The sequence below is a fragment of the Aspergillus oryzae genome, chromosome 1, assembly GCF_000184455.2.
Source record: "Aspergillus oryzae RIB40 DNA, chromosome 1".
Lineage (NCBI taxonomy): Eukaryota > Fungi > Ascomycota > Eurotiomycetes > Eurotiales > Aspergillaceae > Aspergillus > Aspergillus oryzae.
The window spans coordinates 4,021,096-4,038,890 of record NC_036435.1 but is presented as its reverse complement, the minus strand read 5'-3'; the positions used below and the strand labels follow the sequence as shown (position 1 = coordinate 4,038,890).

Below are 17,795 nucleotides of genomic sequence, written 5' to 3'. Positions count from 1 at the left end.
CCCAGATCTGGACGATCGATCTCCAACAGTACGATTCACTACCTCTCCTCTCCTACTGTAAAGCCAGCGTTATCGACTCTGCGACTGTGCCCAATCCAGCGATTGAAGCAATTACCACTGTATTTCCTAACGAGAAGGTAATCCGAGCTACGTTGTCAGGATGTCGCGTAAGTTCCGCTGGCTACAATGTTCCCGGGTCGTGCACAAGCCGCCGAAGTCGCTCTGAACTGACATCATTCGCGATGCGCCAGTCTCTCCAGAAGCCCGCGACCAATATGTACCAATCATTGACTCGATCCTGGCGAAGAGCGACCTTAATACTATCTCCGAGAAGCGAATCCGTAAAGGGCTTCAGGAAGAGGTCGGCTATGATCTTACTCCGCAGAAGGTTTGTTCCGCGTCAAGTCACGTCGCAAAACCATTGATATTAATATCACTTGATTTCACTGTAATTTTACACTATACTAACGTATATCTCTTGACTAGGCTGTGATTAAGCAGCTTATCATGGAACGGTTCGACATCTTTGCCGAGAATGGTGGTATAGAAGCTTCTCCCGAGGCGGCGGTCGCTACTGCTCCTGCGACCAATGGCCACAGCTCTGCGACACCGGTCGAGGCTTCGTCCCCTGCCCAATCCTCCAAGTCACAGAAACGTCAGGCGGATAGTGTGGAACGCGAATCAGACAAAACTCCTCCGATGAAGAGGAAAAAGCCCGATCACGATGTGGATGCGGATGCCCTTTTCGCGGCAAAGTTGCAGGCGGAGGAGAACATGCGTGCCCGTCCCACTCGCGGTGCTAGCGCACGTAAAGTTCAGCCGGCAAAGAAGAAGACAACCAAGGCTAAAACGTCAAAAAAGGTCAAGGCGGAGGACGACTCAGATGTCGACTCCAGTTCGGACTCCAAGAAAGTAAACCGCTCTGGTGGATTTCATGTATGCACTACTATACTTTTGGAGTAATATGTCTAGTACTAACAGTGACACACAGAAACCGCTTACTCTTTCACCGGCATTGTCAGCGCTGCTGGGTGGTGAAGAGTCGGTATGTATTCTCTTTGGTCTTGCTTGCTTGACGCCTTCGCATTTCACCGTATACTTGGATCAGAGGCAGCTAATATTCCCCCAGCTTTCGCGACCCCAGACGGTAAAGAAGGTCTGGGCGTATATCCGCGAGCACGAACTTCAAGATCCCACCGACCGACGTCAAATCCGCTGCGACGAACCGATGCGCGCGGTCTTTAAGCAGGACCGCATACATATGTTTACGATGACAAAGATCCTCAGCCAAAATTTGTACAGCCCCGATGAATAGTCTCCATATCTGGAGGGAGACCTACACCATACATAGCCTTCAGGGAGGGCAAAATTTGCGTCGTGCCCGTCGCTATACTTCACGAATATTTGCTATTATTTGTTTTGCTTTGATTTTGCTTTGCAGCACCGCATATGATAACCAGGAGCCGTCATTTTGATTATCGAGATCTTATGTTGTACTCAGTTTACCCTCATTGGCGACATAATTGCCTTACTTTCTTTTGTTACTTTACCTGCTATTTCTCCAGCGGGAGTTGGTACTGCCTTGCAGATTGGCGCGATGGATGCTGTCGGCTAGAGAACCGTCGCTGTTTCAGAAGAATCCTGCGGGGATGTCTTCTGCCATTACATATTATTATTATTATGACATAGCATGAGCAATGCGCAGTATTCAAGTAGACCGCGGACCTGCGTAGGCAGATTTTCGGGAAATAAAAATAGGCCCCATATACCTGTACTTTGGACGGGAAAATAGTCCCACTGGCATTAGACGAAACCAGCGACTAGCATGGAAGATTCCTTGAGTCAATCGAGTCAACTAACAGTCTAGATGTCGGTGAAAAAGCCATTTGAAAAGAAATTCTAGACATTCAAGTCGGGAGGCGGTGATATCAAATTCGTGTGAGTCGAAATGACGCCGATGGGAGTCATTGCGGAAAGTTAATTAGCTGGTTAAATAAATAAAATGGGGATTTTTAGTGATTTAATAAAGCTGCTCACTAAGCACGCCGACAGCCAACATTTTCGCCCGCCGCTTGTCAATTTGTCCCCCTCACTGCCACCAGCCACACTAGGATCATTATCCCCGCAGGGAAAGTGTTTGTCGCGCAGTGTCAGAAGGAGCGCCGAGCTCTTCTAATCCCTGGGAGCTGATTTCCGAGCCTGTACACTATTGAAATTGTTTCCGTCGTGCCAACTCCCACCTTTATATCCGCCCTCCATGTCTGACACTCAGCCGCCACAAGGCTCCGGATCGCAAGGACCAAAGCGTGGTGGTCGTCGCGGACGAGGACGGGGAGCAGGCCAACCTTCGGCAAGAATTGAGAACTCGCAGCAGTCGACTGAAGGCAGCGGAAAAGGCTCAAGATCTAGGGGTAGTGGGCCCCGCAGAGGAGGAGGGGGTCGCGATAAGCAGAACCGCAGCGCCCCTAATAAGGATTCCGGGCCGGAGCCCAGTGGACAATCGACTCAAGGGCCGACTACAGTGGCAGAAGACAAGGGTAAGAAGGCAGCTGCGGCGCCCGCAGACGACGCCGATGATGGAGAGATTTGCTTCATCTGTGCGTCAAATGTCGAACATACATCTGTTGCGCCGTGTAATCATCGCACTTGCCATATCTGCGCGTTGAGACTCCGAGCATTGTATAAGAACAAAGCCTGTGCGCATTGTCGGGTACGCTTTATATTTCGATCCACACACCTTGGGTACCTTGGGGTTATACTAATGTCTGTCGTTTGGGGTAGACTGAATCGAGCTACGTGATTTTCACGAATGACCATGTGAAGCCTTTCCAGGATTTCAAAGACTCGGACTTTTCGCAGAAAGATGATAACCTTGGGATCAAATATGAAAATAACGAGATCTTTGAGGACACAGTCCTCTTGCTCCGATACAATTGCCCGGACACAGATTGCGACGTGGCTTGCTTGGGATGGCCAGACCTGCATCGCCACGTTAAGAGCAAGCATGGTAAAGTAATGTGGTATGTGATGCTTCTCCGAATTGCTATAAACTGGCATGTAACTCACATTTGGCTCTTATCTTCTAGCGATCTGTGTACGCGAAACAAGAAAGTCTTCACCCATGAACACGAACTCTTCACTGTGGCGGAGTTGCGCAAGCACGAGAAGTACGGAGATCATGTTCCTGGAGCCGTTGAACAGAGTGGCTTTAAGGGTCACCCTGAATGTGGTTTCTGCCGTCAACGGTTTTATGGCGACGATGAACTGTACGCTCACTGTCGCGATCGCCATGAAAGGTGTCATATTTGTGATAGACGGTCCGGGAGTCGTCAACAGCAGTATTATATTGACTATAATGCGCTCGAGGATCACTTCCAGAAGGACCATTTCCTGTGCCTGGACAAGGAGTGTTTGGAGAAAAAGTTTGTTGTGTTCGAATCTGAAATGGACATGAAAGCTCACCAATTGGAATGTCATCCAAATGGTCTTTCCAAGGATGCGAGACGCGACGCACGAACTGTGGATCTGTCATCTTTCGACTACAGAACGCCGTATCAACCTCAGAGACAACGTCGTGGCGCTGGTCGTGGGCGTGACCCAAATTCAGAGCCTCTTCCTGTGTCCTCCGCACAATCATTAACAAGAGCCCAAATTGCTTACCAAAGACAAATGGCCATTCAAAGTGCGCAGTCAGTATCAACTCGCAGCTTCGGAGGTCAACTAACCCGTAATGATACTCAAACTGTGCACGCTCCCCCGCGTACACCAGCCTCTCGAACACCCCCAGTTGCGTCCACCCCTGTGCCGGAACTGCAGAATCTCAGTCTCGGTCATGATTCCGGATCTGCTACGCCTGAGGAACAGGCCCGCCGTCTGCGTCATGCAGCCGTGATCGAACGTGCCGCCAATCTTCTTGGTAATGACCAGAATAAACTGAATGAATTCCGCTCCAAAGTATCCACCTACCGCACCTCTGCCCTAACAGCCACCGAGCTGATTGACGCCTTTTTCTCCCTCTTTGACACCTCCACCAACGAGCTAGGCAAACTCGTCAAGGAGCTTGCAGAGATCTACGAAAACGACTCCAAACGCACCGCACTACTCAAGGCCTGGAATGACTGGCGGGCCATCAATGAAGATTACCCAGCCCTTCCAGGCCCCGGTGGCGTCCTACCAGGCATGTCCCCAAGCACCGTGAACGGCAGCGGTGCCGGAGGCAAACGTGTCCTCCGACTAAAATCCTCAACCGCCCAGTCCTCCCGCTCAGCCGTCGGCAGGAGCGGTGCCCTCCCCTCAGGCTCATCCTCAAGCAACCCCTTCCCTCCTCTCTCCTCGACAGTCTCCAAAAAGTCCACCGCCGCAACCAACAACAACACCCCCTGGGCCACGGCATCCCCTGCCCCATCCTACGCCGGCCCATCCTCTCGTCCTGCCCCCAAACCTAGTAATACCCCTCGCCCTGTAAACACCCGCAACGCCGAAGCTTTCCCGGCGCTCCCTGCTGCCCCTAAACCAAATGTCCTCATGGCCGGCCTCACCCGCGGAACGGTCCGTGTCCGCTGGGATGGACGAGATGCTCCGAACTCAAATGCCTGGACCTCAGGCGGATCAGGCACCAGTACCCCCGGCGAACCAGAATCCGATTTCGGGGAGTCTTCTGCTGGCGGCGGTAAGAAGGGCAAGGGGAAGAAGGGAAAACAGACTCTTTTCCATTTTGGTTAAGGAGCGTGATCACTGTCTTGGTCTACTATTGGAGGCCTACGGCATTGTGCTGTTTAGCTTTTGTTATTAAGCGAGTCATAATAGAACTGTGATACGCAAGTTTACAAAGTGTTAAAAGGAGTGGTGTTGATATTCGATGTAACTGGAAAACAAACGGTCTGTCTTGGCTATGGTTTTATGAATTATGAAGTAGAAGATTGGTAACTGAATGATTTCATTCTGATAAGATATATCAATGCTTCCAGGGTTAGTAGACATTAACAGCCGCCATCTCAACAATCAGTGCTCCTCACTCTTCCAAACTACTATTCTCGGACACATCGTCGGAAGAAATCTCTATAATGGACCTTTCCTCAACCGACGAGTTGAGAAGGGGTACCGAACTTTCCTCGCGATCTGACTGATGATCCACAGTATTAGGTCCTGTCACTTCAATCAATTCCGAAAAGGACCTCTCCTGTTCTTCGCCATCCTCAGAACCACAAGACACAGACTCATCCTCATCAATCGCCGCCATCCGCAACGCAAACTCATCCTGGAGTCGCTTCAGCCATTTTCGAAGTGTCTCACCTTCCAGTTTCCCATCTCGGGCCTGCAAAAGCTGCTCCTTAAGCGAGAGAATCAGGTTTCGTTTCCGCGAGACAGCCAGAGCTCTAGATTTACTGTGACGACGTTGCGCAATTTGGTTCATTTTCTCCGAGACTGTTTGCGCATACTCTAGCACGCCAGGAGGTAGATCAACGAGTTTAGCAAGAGCAAGGCCATAGGAGCGGTTTGTTTCGGGGCCTTCGGCTATTTTGTACAACATCGTCATCTTAGTCGTGTCAGGGGATATCTCCACCGCGAGATGGAGGCTGACGACGCCACTGCGTTCGGCCATGACCACGGCGAGGTCGTGGAAGTGGGTGACGAACCAGACGAGGGCGTGGCTTTCGACGAGGGCTTCTGCGATGGCGATGGCGATGGCTAGACCGTCTGTTGTGCTGGTGCCGCGGCCGAGTTCGTCGACGATGACCATGCTCCTTGATTCGATATTGCGGAGGATGAAGGCCATCTCGCGCATTTCGGCGGCAAAGGTCGATACGTTTGCTTCTAGGTCATCGGCGGTTGAAACGCGAGCGAAGAGTTGGTGCACGATTGGGAAGCAGGCGTATTCTGCTGGAATGAACGAGCCGATTTGGGCCATGATGGTCATTAGGGCTAGGGAGCGGATGTAGGTATATTTGCCGCTCATGTTGCAGCCAGTGATGACTTGGAAATGGGACTGCTGGGTTGCGTAGGCGTCGTTTGGGATGAATTTCTTGGTATGTATTTTCTCGCGGATGGGGTGTCGTCCTGACTTGATGGCGAGGACATCTGTTAATTCTGCTCGGACGTAGTCGTAGTTTGTAGCTAGCTGTGCGAATGCGGATAGCATGTCAAGCATGGCAATGGCTTCACTGATTTTGAAGAGGTGGGCAATTTCGGAGCGGATGTCCTCGATCAGTTCGTGGACAGTCTGGTCGCTCATGTTGATTACCTCGTTATGTGCATCGATGATTTTCTGGTTCATTTTGACTAAGTCAAGAGTTTGGCATTCTATGCGGTTCTTCTTGCGGTATATGTTGATGAATACTTCAGGGAGTGTGTTTACTTCGGTAGCTGATATATTGATATAGTATTGGCGTGCTGTGTCGAACTTCAAATCGAGGGCTATTCCATGAGACTCTACAGCGCATTAAATTTGTGTGATCTACAACGAGTCCTACCTACTCACCTGAAAGCTTTGTAATGAGATCTGCAGCATCCATGTTTGCTTCTTTGTATGTCTGTCTCGCGACATCTAGTAGACTGTTGACTCCGGCCTGTATCGCCGGATTATCAGACAGCCGTACTGGGAATATAGCAGCTTAAGCGACAAATACGTACCCTGACACAGTATATACGCTGATTCCTAAGATCAAGCGGCCTTGTTTGGTATGTTACATACTCATTGAGGGTTGACTCAATTAACTCTTCAACTGCTCGATGACCTGCTGGAGCGCATAGCTATAGCCTGGTTAGACCTGTAATGTAGCAGGTTATGAGTATACTACTTCTCTGATGGTCAGTAAAAGGCTGCTTTGAGCCGTTGCAAGAGCCTTGTATACTGATCTAATTGAAGACACGTAAGTCTTGAGCATGATGACGTTGTTGACTGATTGTTCGACGTATTGAAAGGTTCGTTTAGTTGGAACGAGGATGAGCTAGGCTGTTAGAAGCGATAAGCGTCAAAAGGCTTATCTACTCACGGATGTTAAGACTTTATCTGCGTCGATGAAACCCTTGAGGGCTGTTGGAAGTTTGAAGCATAACAAATTAGTATAGGACTAGCAAGGGACCTATGTTTCTCACCTTGTCTAATCGATACAAACATTTCCCCTTTTGTAAATAAATCCTCCACGGCATCATATCGAGCTGACAACTTCGAAACCTCCGTAGAGGGCTGTAGAATATTGGCTCTCAGAAGCCTACCACCCATGGGAGTTAGTGATTCATTCATAAGTCCGAAGAGACTATCCTTTGATCTGGCATTCTGCAGATTCTGGATCAATTCCAAGGAAACTATGGTGGATAAGTCAATCAGCATGGACCCCTGGGAGGGCTCGAAGCGGATGCGAAGGGAATGCGAAGTGAACGTCTTATTTAGCTCTAGCTCAACATATCTCAGGACCTATACAAACTTAGTGAGGCCTACATATGTGGTCGTTTGCACATACGGCAGCGAAACAACAAGCAGCGAAATAATTACCTCCCAAGGTAATCTTGATAGACTCAATATCCTCTGGAAAAGCTAGTCGATCCACATACTCATGGCCGGTTTTCTCCGACCAGTCCCTGCGGTCTAAGAATGTGAATGTTGTTTCTTGGATATTTTCTTGAATGATATAGAATAGTTTGGAGTCTTTGGCTGTATTCATGAACAGTATCTCTGTGGGCTCAAACACCCCGATCTTGGTAACTGTTTTGACATAAGTCTGGCTGTCACATATCTGACACAGAACTGCTTCCGCCGTTGATAAATTTATAAAAGTAAGGCCAACTGTAGACGAGATACCACGCGACTCGCTGACAGCACATATGATCTCCTGAGATGCGACGCTTGTTGCTGTCGTAGGAGGTCTTGTTCGGAGGGGTCCACTGCTTTGCCTCGAGAGAGGAACGAATGAATCAGTCGCTCCCAGGGAAGAAGCTCTAGACATCAAGACTGACATTCTACAGGGTAAAGTAATTCCAATCTTGGAGTAAAAAAAAGAGGGGAAAAGAATTTCTCCATGTAATTGAGAGAGAAGAAGGAAAGAAAGTTGTATACTCTCGAATACTATTGATACAGAGCGGATAACCAAATACAGTTTAGCGCCGATCCACTACTCCGCGATAAGTGGGATTTTATGATAGCCGTTGAAATTTTTATTCAAGACCGACTTCAATACAAACAAACATTTCATTTGAGTGGCAACATGTCGACTCTAGTACCCCCTCCGACCAAGCGCCAGAAGACGGAGATCGCCGAGAAGGCGCGTCTGCAACAGGAGATTGAAAGCATCCCGGATAACCTGGGCAGTGTCCGAGTCCAGTTCTTCGACCAAGCAACAGGATCCGCAACGGGACCTGCAGTGTCCGTTCCAGTGGCCGATGCCAATGTGAAAAATCTTGAGACACTTTTGAATACATTACAAGGCAATGTAGGTACGCAGAGAAGCCAAAGATCCGATATGCGCTTTAGGCTAATCTTTTACTCGGTTATAGGAAGATGATGAACGAGTACCGTACCGGTTCACCTACCAATCTCAGGATAAAGACAATCAGGCAATCGACATCTTAGCAGATCTCTATCATTCGCTACTCCAACCTGGACTCAGAACAACCGAAGATACCATCTCTCTATACTTTACCCCGCAGGCAGTATTCCGAGTGAAGGCTGTTTCACGATGCGCTGCTTCTATAGCCGGACATGGTGAAGCCATTCTTGCGACTGCATTCTCCCCTGTATCTTCTTCGACAATGGTAACCGGAAGCGGCGACTCGACAGCTCGCGTCTGGGATTGCGACACTGGTACACCGTTGCACACACTGAAGGGACATACCAGCTGGGTGCTGGCAGTCGCCTACTCCCCCAATGGTGCGATCATCGCGACAGGTAGCATGGACAATAGCGTACGACTGTGGGATGCAAAGAAAGGACAGTCACTGGGAGGCCCTCTCAAGGGACACGCAAAGTGGATCACCAGTCTGGCTTGGGAACCGTACCATGCGCAAGAAACTGGTCGGCCGCGATTGGCTTCGGCGTCGAAGGATTCCACAGTCCGTGTCTGGGACGTTGTATCGAAGCGAATTGATATTGTGTTGTCCGGTCACAAAGGCTCGGTCACCTGCGTTCGTTGGGGCGGCATGGGCAAGATTTACACAGCCTCCCATGACAAGACCATCAAGGTCTGGGACGCCAAACAGGGTACCCTCATTCAGACACTACAGGCCCATGCGCACCGCGTGAACCACCTCGCTCTATCGACAGACTTCGTCCTGAGAACCGCCTACCACGACCACACCAAGAAGGTACCTGAAGCCGATGCCGACAAGGTCACCGCAGCCCGGAAACGCTTCGAGCAAGCGGCCACCGTCAACAACAAGATTGTTGAGAGGCTCGTATCTGCAAGTGATGACTTCACTATGTACCTGTGGGAACCGGAAAGCTCCAACAAGCCGGTCGCCAGATTACTGGGCCACCAGAAGGAGGTCAACCACGTGACCTTCTCGCCCGATATGGCATACATCGCATCGGCTGGATTCGATAACCATGTGAAGCTGTGGAATGGCAGAGATGGAAAGTGAGTATACCACCCAGTATGTCGTTATATACATATCTAATCATGAACAGGTTCATCACTACTTTCCGCGGCCACGTCGGTGCCGTCTATCAGTGCTGTTTCTCAGCCGACTCCCGTCTTCTGGTATCCTCATCCAAAGACACCACCCTGAAGGTGTGGAACGTCCGCACAGGAAAACTGGCCATGGACCTCCCAGGACACAAAGACGAGGTCTTCGCCGTCGACTGGAGCCCCGATGGCGAGAAGGTGGGCAGCGGCGGCAAGGACAAAGCCGTGCGGATATGGAGGAATTAACGTAGATACGGCAATAGAATTATACAAGAAAAGTTGCGATACCCTAAGCACTATTTCGTTTCAAAATGTTGCATATATACAAAAGGAGTGTCATATCTCATCAACAAGAGTAATTTACACAACCATGACAATCACCGCGTTGCGTAACCAACAACACTCTTTCTCATCTCTGATTATCTCTCAAATCAGGATCCCATAATCAACTGCAGATTTAAATGTACTGCCAAGCAGCAGCCTCCTTGGCAGCCTTGGGAGCCAAGGCATCGAAGCCAAGGCAATCAGCGACGTTACCCTTGGGGACAGTAGCGTTCTGGACAGCGGCAAACACCTGCCAGCGGTTGTCCTCAGTAGGGCAAGCCATGAAGCCGGAAGCACCCCAGCCATTGAAGGAGTAGTAGCCCCATTGCTCGCCGGGCTTGTAAGTGAAGGGACCCACGGCGGAGCCCTCCGGGATATAGGCGGAGTGGGCCTGGGTGAAGGACAGAGCGCCCTTAGGGTCAACATAGACCTGCTGGCCGCCGGGGACATTGACGTTCTGGAGAACTTCCGTTAGTAACGGGGAGAAGGTGGAGACAGGAAATACGAGGGAAAGAAAAGAGAGGGCTTACCAAGCCATAGCCACCAGGGGAGAAAACGGTCTCGGTGCCGGGAGGGCAGTCCTTTGACTCAGGGAGGGGGCAGTAGGACTGGGTCTTGCCTCCAAGGTAGAACTTCTGACCGGAGGCGGTCATGGGGAGGAGGTGGATGGGGGAAGCAGAGCGAGCGGACATGACACCGAAAGGAGGGTTCTCCGGGGCGGCTGGGGCAGCAGCCGCCAGCAGGGGAAGAAGCAACGAGGGGACCATGGAGAACTTCATCTTGGTGGTTTGATAAACGAGAGACTGTGAAGGCGGACTTGGAAGACGGTTATAATGTTTTCAGACTGAGCTGTTTGGAGAGACATGTTGTCGAGATATCGACCTCGTATTTATATCCGGAGGACGAGGAGGCTGAGAGATATCCATGGATAGCGAGAGTCATACAACATTCTGCATCTCGTGGAGCCATGAGAGAGACGTTACATTGCAGTCGGCGCCAACCGCTGCATAATCATATCGAAATCTGGATCATAACCTATCAGGAGGCGCCGCCAATAATGAGCTGGTGCACCGTTCAACCGCTAAAGTGAGACCGCATCGAAGCGATGTGATGGCTTGTCACGGGAATCACGGGACGAGTAACCGCGGGGATTTATGACGTTTTTGTGGGGAGGCAGTTGAAGAACCGAGATTGCTATCGTTGATCCTCGAAATCACTGTCTCACTTTTTCCGAGACATTTGGAGCTGGTCTGTAACGCTGCAAGAGTAAGTGGTATAATAATAGAAATTAGCCACACTGTATAGCAAACAATGGCCGAGGGTTCGGACAATGCCGACAGACCTGGAAATTTGCCAGGCCCATGGGAGAGAAGCACTCAATGGCATCACCATTCGCACCGCCACATCAGACGGATACGAGACCCGTTTCTAGGTAGATTATATTCGTTCCAGGGTCCTCGGTGGCAACGCTTCCTATGGAATTCCCACGAAGTTAAAATTACTTAATTTAGAGATTATCAATTGAGTTTTTTGTTCTTCTTCCATGCATGGACCTACATGTTCAATCACCTGATATGGTAATCCACTACTGATGTCACGGTTCTCCACAATATCCATGGATTAGGGCATATTCCATCCTGTCGGTTCTTTCAATTCCGTGGCAAAACATACACGAAGCGCCTGGTCTCAGTCACCTCTCAGAAATATCATAGGGGTGATCGAGTCCTCGGCACTGTTTGGACAAACAACAAGTACACATAAAAAGAAAGAAATAAAAGCACAGAGATATATGTTTCACGCAGTGCGGACAGCATCCATACAGCAAAACATACATCTCGAGACGATTAAAAAAAGATGTGACAAAAAGGGGGATATTATAGAGAAATCAAAAACAAAAGGGGGTGAATCAACAATTAGCAAAAAAGGTAAGAGCAAAAAGAAAAACAAAAAAAGAAGAGAAAAAACACCGCGGCACCAAGCCTGATAGCAATACATCCCACCCATTTGAAAGAACCTGTCTTGCCCTGAACACCGCCGACCGAAACCTGTCCCCGTGTCTTAACCCGTAAATGCGTAAAAAGAGTAGAACCATGAAATTCAAGGGCACTCGAGCCACAACGTCTCTCAACCCAACGTACAGCGTAGTGCAGCAAAGCAACACGACTTTCTTAATCGTAATCGTCCCCATCGTCGTCATCGTTGTTCCGGCCGCGTGAGCCCTTCACGCCATCTTTGCGGATGGGAATTTTAATGCCTTGCAAAGCGAAGCATTTACTGAGCGTCGTGCTCTCGATCACTCCGGGAAATTTCTTGGCGGAGAAGACTTGAAATGGCTCGGAGAAGACGGACGCTAGGACGGGTGCGGAACCGTGATTGATAACAGATACTCCTCCATTAGGAGAATCACTGGATTGAGTACCCACGTTGACAAAGCTCATTTTAAGGCTGAAAGGAAGTTAGCAAAGTGCATTGCAACAATTTACGATGGATGCTCACTGACCGGAAAACCCCTTCAGTCCGTACACTCAGATCTTGTAAGATGAACCATACCCCGATTTTGTTATCAGGATCGGTCAGACGGAAGGCACTGGCACTGAGACTTCCGATGAGGTTGCGCGTGAACATGCCACCAGGGCCCGTGCTAACCGGTTGCGCAGGGGAAATATTGGCTTGTGGCATATGGCCGCCTGTCGGGTAGTATGGTTGATAGTAAGAGGTCTGGGGACTGGCGCCGTAAGGGTTTTGATACTGTAGCTGAGGGTTTCCGGGGTAATAGCTATTCATTTGCGGATAGGGGACCGGCTGACCGTAGGCGTTCTGTGGGTATTGCGCATAGGTAGGGGACAGGGTCTGCGGCGGTGGCGGGTATGAAGAGGACATAGCCGTGGATATCGACGGAGAGGTTGCTGAATGCTTGACCAAATTCACCTCATTAGTCCCCTCTGCGTTCCACAAGTCTACCATGAGAACGTAAAAAGAAGTATCAATTTCACTACAACCAAGGTCAGCGCCGCATCTAATGACTTGATTCCAAGGTTTACATACTTGATGTCGATTTCCTTTTCGGTTTGAGCATCCTTAACTATAAGGCGAATACACGGAGGAGGGGTGATGGGTCTCCGATCCTAGATCGACGAGATAAGCAGTCGGTCGATAAAGAGGATATACTGGAACTAACCTTGTCGCCGAAGCCGCACATTCGGGCTCGAATTGGTTGCTGCACAACTTGTAGAGACCAAATGCGACCCTCATGGACAGTCGAGAGCGGCGCTAGGTGGCTGGATGACGGAATGCCTGCGGAGACCATTCCACCCCCAGAGCCCGGTGTGGGATATGATGAGGAAGGCGGAGGGATTCGATCCATGGAGAGAGGCGGCGGTGGTGGTGGTGGGTGTGCCCTTTCTTCGATAGCATACATGGCGTGAGAGTGGAATAAACGGTAACGATAACCGGTGCTCCCGTTTCGTGAATGTGTTAAGAGCTAGAGCAACAGTATCTTAGGTAGATGAAACGCTAGCGTCTAGAGAGCATACGAAAAGCGTCCAACGTCACAATTAGACCATTTGACTCTTAAACGATAGCTGGAGTGCTTGAAAGCCGCGACCGAAGCAAGCACTGATTGAAAGTTTGTCGGTCCTCGACCTGCGCTGCGACAACTCCGGGCACTGAAGCGAGCTGATAAAAAAATATAGCACACAATGGTACGGGTCACAGTAAACTGTTTGTGGGGAGAGACGCGTGCGAGTGTTGAGAGGTACGATCGTTGCGGGGATGCAATTTCTGAGAGGGCGCCAGGGAAAAAGTGGCGAAAGAGGGGCGTACCCGAAAGGTAGGATGCGCGACTGGCCTAAGCTATCTGAGCGATAAGTTGAACGATCACCACGAACATCAAGCATTTATCTTTAAAATCACGTACAGTTCAATCAATTCGCAACGCGTGCTACCACTCCGCTCAGATTTTCAAAGGGTGATTGACGATCGCTGTGGTTGAGCCGTAAGAAGGAGCTGTCAAACTGCGGGAGATTCGCTAGGCCTTCCACGGATCGACCTCAGGACCAAAGGTTCGCACACAGCGTATCTTCAGGGTCGTTAAGAGGCCACTTGGATTTAATCGGCGTGAGTCAGAAGCTGCAGATCAACCCAAGGGTTGACACTGAAAGTCGGGACGTGTTAGGTGTGGGGGAGTTTGTGAGGGAAGAGCAAGTGGAAAAAGAGGGAAGAAAAGGTGAGAGAGCCGAATGACGAAGCGGAGAGCGTGGACAGTCACGAGAGGTCCAGACAAGAGAGGAACTCGAATGTGGATGAGCTCATACCCTTAGAAATTTATTCCTAATTTTTCAATCATTTAGATTTTTATTAACTTTACCTTCTGGCGATCACCTTCTTTCCGATACAACCAGCATAATGTTTTCTCATGATTATTTTTCATACAATTGATTTCTTTGCTCCTGTTAATATACCTTGACATTTGTTGTATAATTTTATTCATCTCTTTGGTACCTTTTTTTTTATTTTTCGCCACTTTCTTCTATTTTCGTTACTATTTTAATACCAAATTGGGTTCACCTTTGTTCTTCCCTAAATGACTTACTCTCTGACGAGATGCAGCAACAAGACTCACGGATTAGGCGATGATCAGCCCGCCGCAGGAACCTCGACCCAGACCGTCGGGTTCAGACTTCCTCCCTTCTGGGCGTAGTGCCGAAATGTGAGAAATCAATCGCCAAAGGCCGAGCATATCCCGACAATCACACACGATCTATCGACTCGCCAAATTATACTTGTATATTCAAACCTTTTTTCTTTTTCACGGATACTCTTCATAGATTGTTTTTCCTATTTTCCTTTTTCTATTTTTTTCCTACTTTTTTGTATAGAGATGATCTCAATCAGTCAATTTGGTATTTTTGTCTCCACCTTGAGCAGCTATTTCAAATTATCTCCAGTCCGTGGGGTTTCCGGAAATGTAACGATCAACGACGGAGGGGTTTAGATCAAAATGCCTAGCAGCCCAAACAGCGGCAAAACCCTAGTCCAGTGGAGGCCAAAATCATTGCCCCGACCAATCTGCACTGCCATATTCAGCATCCAATTTATTTTTATGACTGTCATAAAGACGATCCTCGGTGCTGAGGAGTAACCAAGTGGTCCTCCGGTTTGGGTTAAAGCGAAGCAAGCTTGACCCAAGCGCGATCCGTTTTCAGATTCAATGGAAAAAGATAACGGAAGGCACACACCTACCGCAAAGGTTACTGTCTCACCTCTCTCTTGTTTTATTTTTCATTCCTTTCCTTTCTTCTCCCTCCATAAGACGAACTCGGCCAATTCTTCTCTTTACTTGGGGCGGTGAGAGCTACATTCGAAGCGCAGGGTCGATCAGCACTTGTCGGCCCCTAAGCAGATCCGTCGTCCTTGGCATGCACCAATGCGATGCCCAAGAATGGAAGTTTGCCAACGAGTCGGGTTACGGGTACAACCACCGGCAGTGCCGCGCGCACTGTTGGGAGCGGGGACTGCAGTTCCCCGTCTGCGTTCTCCCACTTCGTTCTGCTGTCCATGGTAACCCCTCCATCCTCGACCAGCGGGATGCCTGAATCCTTTGTCTGCACGCCTAATTAGTCGTCTGCTGACAGATTTTGGCGTTTGGACCTCGTTGCATAATGCATTGTTTAATTTCTGGTGAAAATCTGTATTGAGTCTACTCAGACTCTCAGTAAACTCAAGGCGAAGAACAGGGTACCATGGAGAAAAGAAGTTGAAAATGACATTTGCAGACATCGTAACCCTTTTGCTCGCCCACGTCCACACCGGATATTTGGTCGCAATCCCCGCGTCATTGAACTGCGAAAAATTGGGGGCGCAGCGACTCCCCATGACCTATATATCGAATGATAATGCCAAGGGTTCACAATAACTTCTCAGGTGTTCTACGTCATGCCCCTCACGTCGACTGAGATTCTGGTTTCTTTCTGGTTCGCGCAAAACTCTAACCTACTATCACGATGATGACTGCTAATGGATACAATTAACGCAACAAACTAGCAAATATCACAACTCCATTCAAAAGAAAAAAAAATAAATAAATAAATAAATAAAAAATAAAAAAAATTAAAAATCTACAAGACCAATAAGCAATGTTTTACAGCTTACAATAAAGCCACCCACACATTGGCTTACGTTTTACAAGTTTCACCGTTGACTCAGATCGCCATCCATCCATGGCGCCGCCCTCAACACCTCAGCCGACAAATACATGTACCTGTCACAAAAACTCTAGATAAAACCTAATCGTCAACTCGGAGAGTCTCGTTCATGTGACTAGCGCTGTTTTGTACCGATCCCAGATCCCGTAAACAGGAATTTCGCTTCAACAAACCTAGAATTATCAAACACCGAGCGTGGAGTTGTTACAATGGCTAAAGCTTCTGCATAGTTCAATTACCTGGAGTAATCGTCAGCGGCGACGCTGCTACGAGGATTCTTTTCCTTTCACGTCGTCCTTCTGTTACATGTGACTACGCGACAGCACGCGTGTTACCTCAGCTGGTGCGAATATCAAAAACTACGTGGATAATGCGACAGAGGAGCTACTCATTAAAGAACGTACAAACATAAAACGCTGTTGGAGTCTAATGATCTACAAACGTCACCGTTGACGTGGTATATAACGTCAACAAGATTCAACACAGCACATCCGATCAAAATTCATAGTAAATAAGCTCATCTTCAGAAACAAAGTTCAAGGCCCCAGCCCCCACTCTCATAAGGCAAGCAATGCAGCCCCACCCTAAGCTAAATCCTCTCTCTGTCATGGGTGGTTAATTCATGGTCCATGGCGGAGAATGACAGGTCTCGGCAAAGAGCCTCACACCCAGCGTAAAGAATGACGTGCTTAGGGCTATGGTAGCCTGATCCGGAGTAGAAACTATTGTGTCTCCGGTTTGGTATACACTAGTTTACAATGCGGGATTTATTCAGAAGCACTTTTGCATAAACAAAGTTTTAGATTGTATTTACCAATATAATGCTGATTCAACCTGGCTTTGGCGAGATCAGGTTTCCTATTTGAACCATGTGGTTCGGCATTTTGAGTCTGTTTGTGCAAGTGGGTACTATTAATAAGTATCTTGTATTTTTTATTCTCTTACTTTATCTGTAGCTATGTGGGAAAGAGGTTGTCAACCCTGTTTTTAGACTTGTTATAAAGCATCGCATGGCTGTTACGGAGAGTGAGTGACATATAATAATCACGATGACGATGTAGATATATACATACCACGTACCTAATCTACGATGCGGGCAACCTTCCAACTATTCGACATCCTTGCAGCATATTGGCGTAATATATATGGTGCGATTAAGTGAGACATTTCTCTAGGTTCTTTGAGATTAGGAATTGTATGAAAAATATCTGGTAGAGGTGGCACTAATACCGCAGGCGTCATGTACACGACTTTCTCAATCCCAGCTACACCAGACTCTTACTGTTGGACGTCTCTTTGAGTATCTCGACAGTGATGTGTATACAGAGTCTTGTCTAACTTCCGATATGGGAGTTCGTTACTTCATTGCTAGTGCTTGTAGTGGTGGAAGGATGGCCTTTCTCGTACATGAGAGCGGGTTGTATAGTGACGTCTGTTGGGTAATTGCGTGTTAGGGAATAATGACCTCTCAGCGACGTAGGTTCACTGCTGGGATATATGCTTGATTTCGGGTCGGGGGAGTATAGAAGAAAGGAAGGTGATTAAAAAGAGGGGAAGAGAGCAAGGGAACAGCTGTCGGTTGAGAAACTAGTTGAGTACATAGTAGCGCTAGCTATCGAGCAAGTCCGGCTTATGATGCTAATGGCCGTTC

At 48.7% G+C, this 17,795-nt stretch overlaps 6 protein-coding genes across 6 annotated transcripts; 3 read left to right on the top strand and 3 right to left on the bottom strand.

The window, feature by feature from the left end:
- Nucleotides 1-186: 186 nt before the first annotated feature.
- Nucleotides 187-1,315, top strand: AO090005000893 (SWIB/MDM2 domain protein; the record flags this gene model as incomplete). Its single annotated transcript, XM_023233894.1, has 5 exons — nt 187-196; nt 261-388; nt 502-936; nt 992-1,045; nt 1,130-1,315. The coding sequence occupies 5 exons, from the start codon at nt 187-189 to the stop codon at nt 1,313-1,315; spliced, it is 813 nt and encodes a 270-aa protein (XP_023089142.1).
- Nucleotides 1,316-2,257: 942 nt separating this feature from the next.
- On the top strand, nt 2,258-4,722 carry AO090005000894 (E3 ubiquitin-protein ligase HEL2; the record flags this gene model as incomplete). Its single annotated transcript, XM_023233893.1, has 3 exons — nt 2,258-2,710; nt 2,782-3,020; nt 3,087-4,722. 3 exons carry the CDS (start codon nt 2,258-2,260, stop codon nt 4,720-4,722), a joined length of 2,328 nt encoding a protein of 775 aa, XP_023089143.1.
- A 289-nt stretch (nt 4,723-5,011) lies between these two features.
- On the bottom strand, nt 5,012-7,943 carry AO090005000895 (MutS family protein MSH4; the record flags this gene model as incomplete). Its single annotated transcript, XM_023233892.1, has 8 exons — nt 5,012-6,429; nt 6,479-6,595; nt 6,648-6,734; nt 6,798-6,801; nt 6,870-6,947; nt 6,993-7,033; nt 7,096-7,414; nt 7,461-7,943. 8 exons carry the CDS (start codon nt 7,941-7,943, stop codon nt 5,012-5,014), a joined length of 2,547 nt encoding a protein of 848 aa, XP_023089144.1.
- Nucleotides 7,944-8,201: 258 nt separating this feature from the next.
- Nucleotides 8,202-9,863, top strand: AO090005000896 (WD40 repeat domain-containing protein; the record flags this gene model as incomplete). The annotated part of the gene is made up of 3 exons (XM_001817852.3): nt 8,202-8,426; nt 8,491-9,569; nt 9,620-9,863. 3 exons carry the CDS (start codon nt 8,202-8,204, stop codon nt 9,861-9,863), a joined length of 1,548 nt encoding a protein of 515 aa, XP_001817904.1.
- Nucleotides 9,864-10,074: 211 nt separating this feature from the next.
- On the bottom strand, nt 10,075-10,720 carry AO090005000897 (putative IgE binding protein; the record flags this gene model as incomplete). The annotated part of the gene is made up of 2 exons (XM_001817853.3): nt 10,075-10,398; nt 10,472-10,720. The coding sequence occupies 2 exons, from the start codon at nt 10,718-10,720 to the stop codon at nt 10,075-10,077; spliced, it is 573 nt and encodes a 190-aa protein (XP_001817905.1).
- A 1,389-nt stretch (nt 10,721-12,109) lies between these two features.
- Nucleotides 12,110-13,248, bottom strand: AO090005000898 (uncharacterized protein; the record flags this gene model as incomplete). Its single annotated transcript, XM_023233891.1, has 4 exons — nt 12,110-12,386; nt 12,442-12,933; nt 12,987-13,023; nt 13,110-13,248. The coding sequence occupies 4 exons, from the start codon at nt 13,246-13,248 to the stop codon at nt 12,110-12,112; spliced, it is 945 nt and encodes a 314-aa protein (XP_023089145.1).
- Between the last annotated feature and the right edge of the window lie 4,547 nt (nt 13,249-17,795).